At 33.3% G+C, this 10,947-nt stretch overlaps 1 protein-coding gene and 3 long non-coding RNA genes across 4 annotated transcripts; 2 read left to right on the top strand and 2 right to left on the bottom strand.

The window, feature by feature from the left end:
• Window positions 1–2,892: 2,892 nt before the first annotated feature.
• Window positions 2,893–8,243, bottom strand: LOC9319884. Its single transcript, XR_002333610.1, has 3 exons — window positions 7,783–8,243; window positions 3,062–3,204; window positions 2,893–2,982 (listed from the first exon to the last, which is right to left on the bottom strand). It is a non-coding gene; the product is annotated as an uncharacterized LOC9319884 (long non-coding RNA).
• Window positions 4,175–5,654, top strand: LOC110230504. Its single transcript, XR_002333608.1, has 5 exons — window positions 4,175–4,606; window positions 4,703–4,729; window positions 4,817–4,845; window positions 4,987–5,097; window positions 5,236–5,654. It is a non-coding gene; the product is annotated as an uncharacterized LOC110230504 (long non-coding RNA).
• LOC110230505 lies at window positions 6,232–7,091 on the top strand. Its single transcript, XR_002333609.1, has 3 exons — window positions 6,232–6,583; window positions 6,659–6,748; window positions 6,816–7,091. It is a non-coding gene; the product is annotated as an uncharacterized LOC110230505 (long non-coding RNA).
• A 2,140-nt stretch (window positions 8,244–10,383) lies between the features above and the next one.
• On the bottom strand, window positions 10,384–10,687 carry LOC110229996. Its single transcript, XM_021031437.1, has 2 exons — window positions 10,557–10,687; window positions 10,384–10,467 (listed from the first exon to the last, which is right to left on the bottom strand). Exons 1-2 carry the CDS (start codon window positions 10,662–10,664, stop codon window positions 10,384–10,386), a joined length of 192 nt encoding a protein of 63 aa, XP_020887096.1. The 5' UTR covers window positions 10,665–10,687.
• Window positions 10,688–10,947: the final 260 nt, after the last annotated feature.

Below are 10,947 nucleotides of genomic sequence, written 5' to 3'. Positions count from 1 at the left end.
CTAGGCGTGGCATGAGAGCCTAGCGCCTATTAGAGTATTAGGATGAATTCTTCAACATCTAACAGTAACTCTTATGCTATAAGTACAATTAACTTTAGTCATAAACACTATTCACACATAATTGTGATTACATATTAAAATCAAAATTAAGTGATAATTTTTTGGAATACATATATGTATATAGTAATACATACTTCTCACTAACCATCATATATATGTTATTATCAAGATATTAGCAAATCAACAAAATTATATTTGAAGATATTTTAGAATAGGAAAATAGCACTACAGGAAATGTGGGTATTAATAGCGGCCGAAAAATGCAATTATTCATCTTCCATAGCGTTTCCTTAAGCGCTCTAACATCGTCCGTTATAGAAAGTCGGACACTTTTGATAGCGGTTTTGCGTTGTGCAATAGTTAAGTATACAACGATAGCGTTGTCTTCTGTGCAATTGTTAATGTTTATAATAGCGTGATAAAGATGTTATTAAAACTCGTTAATTAGATTTTACCTATAGAAAAGATAGCAAATGTTTTGTGTTATTAGTTTGTTTTTAAATTATTCAAAATAATAAATAATTACGAATTATTTTTTAATTTATATATAATATTTGTAAAAAAAATTAATTTCGAATATTTGTAAAAAAAAAATACCATTAAAATTAATACAAAATCTATAAATATTAAAATGTTTAGTAACCCATTTCAAATTTCATTGTTTACAAAAACCATTGAAGTAGTTCTATGTATTTTGGGAGATTTTGGTGTTGGTGGTAGACGCGGAGACTCTATTGAAATAGTTCTCTGTGTTCTTGGTGATGCCATTGGCACATTTGCTGCAGTGGCTGATGCCGACCCAGCTTCAACTTGCTCCATTGATGTCTCGTGCGCTGCTACCAGTTCCCCAAAATCTTGCCTGAAAGTTTGTGCATTTCGCCGAGAACTGAAGCTAACAATGAAGACTTCCCTGACCCCAACGGTCCCTACAATCGCAGGCTCCCCTTTCTTAACCTCAAAGTTAATGTTTTCAATTGCAGGCTCGTCGTCTTCATCATCCCAACTAAAACTTCCATCTTTGATCTCCACAGCGACATTCCCATCACACCCTTGACTCCTTTCCAGTCTCTTCCGATAGCTCTCTGCTCATCATGTAAGCGTCGTCCAAAAAAACTATCCTGTTAACAATAAAGAGAGAAATCAAACTTATGATATCATGACAACAGAACAAGGAACCAGAGATTCAGACAACAAACAAAGAAACAAACCTTGGAGTTCTCGTTGTTTGTAATTGAATCCCACTTCTCCTGAACCTCTGCTGGAATTTTCAACAGAATCTTGCTTCTTCTCTTCTTCTTCCTCTTCGTCTTCTCAAGACCAGACTCATCTTTCTTCCTCTGTCTCTTCTTCCCTACTTTGTCATTAAAATCAGTCGTAGGTTCCTTAAAATTGCCAAGATCTTCTTCGCCTTCGTCTACAAATTCAGGAACATAAATCTGACTTTTTATCTAATCTCCTCCTTGTGATATCCGTCACAGAGATGACTGGACCCGTAAACCCAAATACACGATTGAATTGAAATCTGCCTTGAACAACGGCACGCGTGGTATCTTCCGGCGCCGTTTTGAGGTCCAGATAAGTCTCCCCGACCTTCTCTCCCTCGAATGAGATGATTGGAAGAGTCGCTAGCTGAGATGCAACAGAGAGCGGTTTCGATGCTTTGCCGGAGCCGAATTTTGAAACGGAAATGTAGGTTTTTAGGGATTTGGTGAGAGGAAGATAAAAAGAGAGAAGAGGAGAAGAAAGATAGCGAATTTGGGGCTGTTGCAGAGGAAGCCATTGTTGGTCGATGAGCTCACCTATCTCAACGAAGAAGAAGAAGACTGAAAGTTTTAACCTATCCCATAAGATGTAAGATCTAAGAACAGATCGTACTAAGGAAGAGAAAGCCAAAAGGAAAAGAAGTTTTAACCAAAAAAAAAAGAAAAGAAGGAGAAACGTTTAGCCGGCGGATTAAATTCATCAACGGTGGAGAATAAGCCCAGACTGCAATCTCGGTAGTTACTCCTTATTGGCTAAGAACATGAACGGCTCAGATTAAATCAGCGAGACAGATCAACGGTGTATATTAATCACGTCAACAATAAGAAATGACGGCTCAGATCAAAGTGGGCGCGATCTAACGGTGTAGGATTCGTCGCACAATGTGGGAGGTGAGTTCTCATTGGCTAATAATTAAAAAATCAGAAAATTATCATATAAAATTGTTTATTAATGAAAAAAATAGAAATTATTTCTTTAAAAATTCAATATAAGTATTTCAATTTTTAGAATATTTTTTCTTATAAGTATAAAATTTTAAAATTAAGAACAATTAATATAAATTAGTATTCCAACTATCTAACTTATATGTTCATAAACACTAGGGCATAGTTTAGGGTTTAGGGTTTAAACTTTGGGGTTTAGATTTTTTTACTCAAGTTAGATAGTTTTTAGATTTTAAATTAGGATTTTAACTTTAATTTAGGGTTTAAAGATTTAATTTAATTAGGATTTTAACTTTAATTTAGGGTTTAGGGTTTAGGGTTTAGGGTTTAGGGTTTAGGGTTTAGGATTTTAAAGATTTAATTTAATTAGGATTTTAACTTTAATTTAGGGTTTATAGACTTAATTTAGGAATTTAATTTTTTTATCATAATATTACAAAATGTACCAATATATACCATAATATTACACAATGTACCATTACCATAATCTAATTTCACAATACTAATATTACATAATCTAATAAGTTTCTTATACACATCCAAGCTATTTACAGAACTAGAGAAATTGAAATCAAATGCATGAAACGACAATTACAAAATGTCAATTGAAGTTTACAAATGTTAAGTAAACACGTTTATAACTTGGTTTGCTAGAAACTCCATCTCCATATCGGGAACCACCTTGTGAGACGCTTGTGCTGCTTGAATGAATCGCCTGAAACACAAAACAAGAAAATGACCTTAACACCTTTTCGACATTTTTTTATAGGAAATGTAATAGTGATAGAGTTTACCTGAGAAACGTTTTGGTGGTGGGAACAAGTGGTAATGACTCAGAATCTTGAGATTTTTGTTCAAACCTCTGCAACATGAACATTTTCATATATACTTGGAGCATAAAAGCTGTAAAACTCAGGATCTTAGTTCATGCTTGTACCTGCAACAAAAATAGAGGATTCAACACAAAGATAGTGATTTTGCTAGGCAAAAGAAGTTGAATGACTCTTTCTTCCTTACAGTTGCACCAAGGTTAGAAGAGTTTGGTGCCAAATGATAGGCATTACTCAGTGCATTGACACATATTACTCAGAAATTTTAGAATTGAATTTGTCATCAATCAGAATGTTGCTAGACTTAATGTCTCTGTGCACACATGATCTGAAACCACGAACTATGATACTTAGAGCACACATTCAATTTATTATTACTACTGAGCTATATCTAATCAATTTATTACCTGATTATTACTACTGAGCTATATCTAAACATATTCATATTCACATAATGAAACATGTGAACAGAACCTATGTGTATTTACCTAATTATAGAAGCTGTAGCATTCTCTGGACAACCAAAACTACTTCCTCCTGCAGAGGACTTTCAAATTGGAGAATCTCACATATTATACAGCTTAAAAATTGGCAAAGATGTTGTTTGTCAATTAGACTTCTCAGATTCTTTTTATCTTCAGATCTTAGTTCATGCTTGTACATACACTTACGCATATAAAGGGATCGTATTGAGACAGTATCACTATTAACAGTTCTAGGACATCAAATCAGAGAACAAGCAAAGATAGACTACAAGAATAATGGGTTTTTATAGCAGTATAACATAACGTTTGTGGACTAAATGCTATGGTTATGAAACCACTTTATTAAAGATAGCGTTTGTGTATTTTTAAACGCTATTATATATTGTAATATTAAAATTTTTTGTCACGTTTTTTCTAAAACGCTTATTAATAGCAGACTGCTAATTTAAAACGCTATGATATGGTTAGGCGGTAATTAAGAAACCCGCGATACTTAGAAATTTTAGAAATTTCATTTGGCTCCAAAAATTTTCTAAGTGTCGAAAGAAAAAAGAGAGAAGAAAATAGAGAAAATAAATTCTTTAGATCTGAAACTCGATATGAAACTTTTGGCTATCTTTTGTTCAAAGAGAAAAAGAAAAAAAAAAAACTTTGGCTATCTCCTCTCTCTTCTTTCTCTCTGAAACGCAGCCCCTTTCTCTCTGTCTCTCACCCAGCCGCTCAATCTCTGTCTCGCGTCTCGCTGTGTCGATCCTCCAGCTCTGTCTCGTTTCCTCCTCTTATACTTTCACATCTTCCATCGTTGTATCGATTTCGTTCCCTCACTCTAAATCCTCAATCTCTGTCTTGATATATCAATCTCAGTCTCGTTCCTCTATCAATCTCTTTATTTTTACCTTTCAATCTCTGTGTTGTTCTTTGGTCTATGTCTCGTTCTCCCACTCTCAATCTCGTTCCCTCTTCTTAATCGTCCTCATCTTCATCGGTGTAAATCAAATTGTTGTTGTCGAATTTGACATATAAGGTGAAATTGTGTTTGAGTTTTCGTTATTTGCACAGATTTAAGATTAAAATTTACAGAATTGGGTATTAATCCATCGATTATTTTTCTATTTTGCAGGAAGAGGCAGGGAACATCCACTCAAAGGTATTCCCGGGTTTCAATTTGAAGGTTTTTTTTTGTGAGTACTGAGTAACCGATTTCTAACTGATATGTATTTGACTGTGATTGTAGTTGATTTTCGCACAAAGGAGAACTATCAGGTATGTGAGATGTGAGTGAATAACTATGACATTACAAAGTAGAATACTATGTATAAGCAACGACATGAGACATATGGAATGGCTTGACTTATATAGACTTACATAAAAATGAGTTTAATAGATTGACTTTTTGATGTGCAGATGCTTTTATTTCCAATTGAAATAGAGCCAAGTAAATATTGGCTTAATAGAACTAGTCACGAGCTGCAAAACTACTCCTTGGAGTGGTGTTCTGTTGAAGCCATAGCCAGCGTAATTTCCTAACTCTCTATAGTTATATGTCTTCCCTTTTGTAATGTGGAATTTTGCAGCTCTACTTCATTGATTTTAAAATGGGAAGAATCAACTGTGACAACAGCTTGGACTGATTTGGTTTTGGTTATTATGCAGGACGGTATGACACCATTGCACCTTACTGTATGGTACTCAATTACTTCGAAAGGAGATCAAAAATATGTTGCCTTTAAGCAGGTTGTAGAGCAACAATTATGGGAAGGAAGAAAAAACCAATCAACTTATTCCATCATCTTCTCGCCTAACTCTACTCTCTATAATCACAATTGCAACATCTCAAGTATTATGAGTCCCTAAAAAATAGTGCTAAAAGTCTAACCTACCCGAGCCACTACATTGTATTCTTATGTGATCATCAGATTTTTGGGGGAATAAATTATAGTTTGCATGTGTATATTGATCGGAGATTCTTGAGATCGAGAATCAGTAAAATAAGCTTTAGTATAAAGTTTTCATTGTGTAAGTCTCTGTCACATGTACTCTTATCATCTGTATAAATAAAATATTTCCAACAATCTTACAAATATAAATTAATAATACACAAAACATAATTAAAACTACAAATAAAATAAATTTTAATTCATCATTATTCATATACGTTCCATAGTTTGTTAATAATATACTATCAAATAATTTTAAACCAGAAAAATTGGTGTTTGAAGATTGTTGGAAATATTTTATGTATACAGAATTAGTTATATTTTATATCGATATATATACATGTATATATAAAAGTAACAACAATCTTACATATATATATAGTGATTCCGAACACAAAATTAAAATATATATACAAGTAACAATGGAATACACAATTAACTAATGTATCATATAATAAAATAATTATAATAATGTCTCATAGGTTATAATTTGTAAATAAAATTTCAGTGAAAAGTTTTTAATGCTTTTTATTGCATTTTATTTTGTTAATTGAAAACTAGTGAAATGTGTTTCAAGATTGAACCCTATACCCTAAAACTAGTGAGGATTTTAATGACATTTTTCCCAAACCAAAACCTATGTATTTGTTTTTTTTTTTTTTTTTGTCGTAAACCTATGTATTTTTTTACTTAGTATTTTGTTCAGCGCCACGTCATCGATCCCTGCCATCTATGGAGCAAAGTAATACAAACCGTCCGATTAAAAGATAATCAATGGTCAATATGACAAGTACACTACAGATCCTTGTTTCACCTTCTCTTTTTTCACAATCATCTCTCATCACCGAACAATTATCATTTTCCTTCAATCCTCTCTTTTGTTTATTCATCTCACCCATCGTTTCTTATTCCTTTTCACTCGATTAGTGACAACTCACAGTTCTCACTCGAGCTCCGACAATATTCCTACAGACTCAACTCACATTTTTCTCATGATTGACTCAAATCCTCCATGTCGATGAAAAAAGCCGACTCAACTCACCGTTCTCTCAGAATATGTCAAGGTTTCTTTTCACCATATCTTCTCTCTCTATCACTCTAGATTTCTGGATTCTTAAAATAGTAGGGATTTGTTGCAGATAGAAGAGATCTGATCAAGGAATTAAGAAGTGGTCCTTCGATGGGCTTGCGGCGATGGAAAGGGCAAATCTTTTGTGTAGCATATTAAGGTCAGATTAAGCTTGGATCTATGTGTATTTCTCAGATCTTGTTGCTAATAGTTTGGTACTTTTGCAGGTTTTAAGTTTGAGAGGAAGAAAGACGCACGGTAGCAGTTGTAGAGGGAATCTCTTACTTTCTCGTGACCTAAGAATCACACAAGAGTGTGATCGTCAAAACGCATAGCAGATGATCGTGAAGCTAACTGGGCCTCATTTGCACCACTCGGCCCGTATCCAGAAAACCAATTTGATCCAATTGACTAAAGCTAAATCGTATACACAGTTTGGTTTCAATTCGTGTGTTTAAAGTACAAGAGTTCTATTGATCAATCTTTAATATGTACTTTCACTTTTTAATTCTGTATTTTTACTTTGTAATATAATTTTTTATATTAAGATTCATATAATATAATAAAATATGATATTTTTAATGTCAATTTATCCAAAAAAGTAATAAATACTAAATAAAATATAATTAAAAATTAATAAACTGAAATAATGTATATAATTTGTACAAATACTTTATTAATACAATCTTGTATAAAACAAAAATATAGATAAATTAATATAATGCTATAATAAATTAATAATAAACATAACACTGCCTAAAACGTTGTTAATAATATTATTAATAACAACATAACAACGCTATTATATTATATTTAATTGCATTTAATAAAACGCTATTGTATAGAACAATAACATAGCATTAAGAAAAAACGCTATCTAAAGTGTCTGACCTATTATGACGGGGGCAGAAATAGCGCTTGTCAAAACGCTATAGAATCGTTAGATAGCGTTTTTCAGATGCTACGAAAAGCCCTTTTTCTTGTAGTGATAAATCCGAAATAAATAAGTGGAGCAAATAATATCTATTAACAGTTCTAGGACATCAAAATTTCTGCAGCTACTGAGCAAACTAAGAAGCTACAGATGACAATCAAAGCAATACAGATCCTAAAACATATGCAAATGACCTTTATGCAAGACAAGTATGAAAATTTTGTCTTATGAACATTGAACTAGAGGGTTAAAGAAAGAACCTGATGTAAGTATCATCAGTATCTTCAACTAAATGATAACTCTGCAAAGCCTTAGCGTTGATCACAGCCTCCATGCCAGATGGGTCTTTCAAAAACTCATTGAAAGCCAGCTTCTTTTCTCCATTAATCTGTAGCTTAATCCTCTATTACCTTATGCTACTTTTGCACCACAAGCTGCAGCAAGTATTGAAGATCCAGTTGATATATTGACTGTGTTTGCTCCATCACCACCTGTTCCAACTATGTCCATAGCATCGACTAATCCTTCCACTTTCCTGGCATGCTTCATCATTGCCCTAGCCAACCCCACAATCTACCCAACATCGTTTGTTTACTTAGTGAAGTGCTTTACTTAGTGAAGTGCTATAATTTAGAATTATGTATGTTTTTTGTATACGCCTAGCTTGACTTACTTCTTCGTATGTCTCTCCTTTAGCTCTCAGGAGAACCAGAAAGGCACTAATTAGTGCCTCGTTCAGCAAAAACTCGAGAGATGATTCAGCCTCAGCTTCAGATAGATCAACACGATCAATCAAAGTCTCAATCAACTGAGAGAAAAAAAAAATAGAACAGATCAAACACATTATGAGAACATAGTAATCTCAATATCTAGATATCTATCTTCAAAGCCATTGGAAGCTCAACAAACTAAAATTCTTTAAAATCCAATCAAGTAATACGTAATACAGTGTCACTCAAATCCAAGCCATACAAATGAAATTTAAAGAACATATAAGACCAAACATGTTTAGTCAGCATGAAGCAAGTGAGTCAATCTATAAGTCAGAAAAAAAAAACAGATACAGATATTAACTAGTAGATTTATCAAAGACCTAGAAACAAGGGATTAAAATCAAAATCTAACCTGGTTGAAAGATTTGATGGAAGAAGGAGTGGCATTTTCACAAACATTTGGCAGAGCTTCAGGTGCACTGAAACCACTGATTCCACCGCTCAAACCAAGATTCTGAGAGCAAACGAAAGAACTGCAGCAATTCAAGGGGTCAAGAGCACAATTAGATTGCTAGATTTACATTAAGTGACCACAAACAATTCCAGAGGATGTGTGTTACTCTAAGAAACAGACACAAAACCCAAAAATGGAGGCTTTACCTGCGACTAAAGGAAGATTGGGCATCTCCGCGAATTGGGGACACAACTCCGATCGATGAGAATCGTCGCCGACTCAATGTCGGATAAATTCTAACTCCGGTCAGGTTGGTTTTTCCGAAACTACTGGACCCATCATCTGCGGCGTTGACCGAAGTTAAGATCCCTGTTGTTGACTGTGACAAATCGAGAGAAATCGAGAGAGACAAAGTGATTTTTGCCTTAGGAAAAAAAATGAAAAAGTGATTTTCTTGTTTTAATTTATTTTGCCTTAGCCAAATTTCTCATTTTTCCCTCTTAACATTTTCAATAGCGGGAATTACACTTTAGTAACCCGAAACTTGGCCGCGTGAATTTCATTTATCCCGCTTCAATCATTTATAGCGTTTACAATTCACAAAACGCTATCGAATAAGTCAAACATAGCAGAGACATTAAAAACGCTATCTTTTAGTGCTATCAATACCCACATTTCTTGTAGTGTAGGTTAATGACGTGTTGTGTCATTACCTATATATTGGCAGTCTAAGTGTTAGGTTTAGTTTGGCCGTTTGTATCATCTCTGTGAATCAAGTTCTAGGCTAGAAGCTGTTAAAGTTCTTTGTGAGTGATCAGAGTGTTTAGCCTAGCTGTTGTTGTGTTTGTGAGATTGGGTAGATTGGGAATTGGTTAGTGATGAGAATCAATAATATGGATTTCTGACAGAAGTTAAAAACCTATGAAGAAGGTAATGGTGGAGAATATTTGATAGGATCCGGGAGAAACATATATGGTAACTATCGATTGTAAAAGTTAATGGTGGAAACTATGCAAAATGTAAAACCTTTAAACTTTCTACCTGATTAGAGCTGTAGGAAACATGAATCAAAAAAGGAAGAGATCCAAAAGCTTTTTGTATGAAACCATGTTCTTGTTCTATTGTTGAAGAATTGATGAGAAGTGGAGCTAGATAGTGAGATCGTGGGTTGGGGGGGAAGGGACGACTGTATATTCAATAATTGACTTTATTGTAATCTTATAGTTTTTTGCACCACTCTAAATTTGGTTACGATTGAGTAAATTGATTTTTTTCTTTGTTTAATTTTACGTAAATCCTTATTATTTGTAGATCATTAATTTCGGTGAGTGACGTCCTAAACAATTAAATAAATATTTGAAAGTTGACATGGTTTAAAGACTAAAAAATACAACGCAAATTGAAAAGTGATAGTCCTATATTTCAAGAAAAAGTGATGATCCTAAGTCCTAACGTAGTAAAATAAGAGACACATGACATTTTTTCCTACAATCATTCATTTTCCTTTTTAATCTGAGCCTTGGACATTAGCTTATGCTTTATTGATGATTGTTGAACATCTTTAAATGATGCCAAAGATCTTTTTGTTGTTGGCATTGTTTTCTATGTTTTCCACATCACAAAGGTTAGTTTCAGCATGTAAGAAAAAAATAACATTAATAGTAATAGTAAAGGGATATGAATAAGTGATAACTTTAGTTTAGAAGGTGTGTTGAGGTCCCAATTGAACTTCCAATTAAACTTCCAGATACGGTGATTATTTCTTGTTCAATAGCATTGTAAAAGCAACAACAAAAAAAAATCAAATAATAAGAAATGAATATACTTAATGTATCAAATTTAAATAATATTTATTTTGTTTATTCACCAAAGTAGAAGCACATTCAGAGAAACTTTGAATAATATCGGGAACATCAGTAAGACTTATAATTCTGTATGTAGAAGATTGGTTATACTTTGCTGCATCTTTAACCATGATCTTGAAAACATAATTATGAGTGTCTAGATCATGCAGTTCTTGAGGTGTTTCGCCGGAATGACTAAACTATATTATTAGAAAGGATTTGAAAATTATATCCTTATATAATACAAAGCAAGTATATGGTAAATATGAAGAATGGTAATTATAAGAAGAGGAAATCAAAAAAAAAAAAAAGAAAAAAAAAAAGAAGAGGAAATGGAAGTACCAGAAGTTGTTGCTCAAGCAATTCATATGCTGATTTTTCAATGAGTAGAATGACCACATCGTCAAATAAAAT

Source organism: Arabidopsis lyrata (genome assembly GCF_000004255.2).
Source record: "Arabidopsis lyrata subsp. lyrata unplaced genomic scaffold ARALYscaffold_3, whole genome shotgun sequence".
In the NCBI taxonomy this organism is placed as follows: Eukaryota; Viridiplantae; Streptophyta; class Magnoliopsida; order Brassicales; family Brassicaceae; genus Arabidopsis; species Arabidopsis lyrata.
The sequence above is the reverse complement of the archived record's forward strand: the minus strand, read 5'-3'. Positions and strand labels throughout refer to the sequence as shown.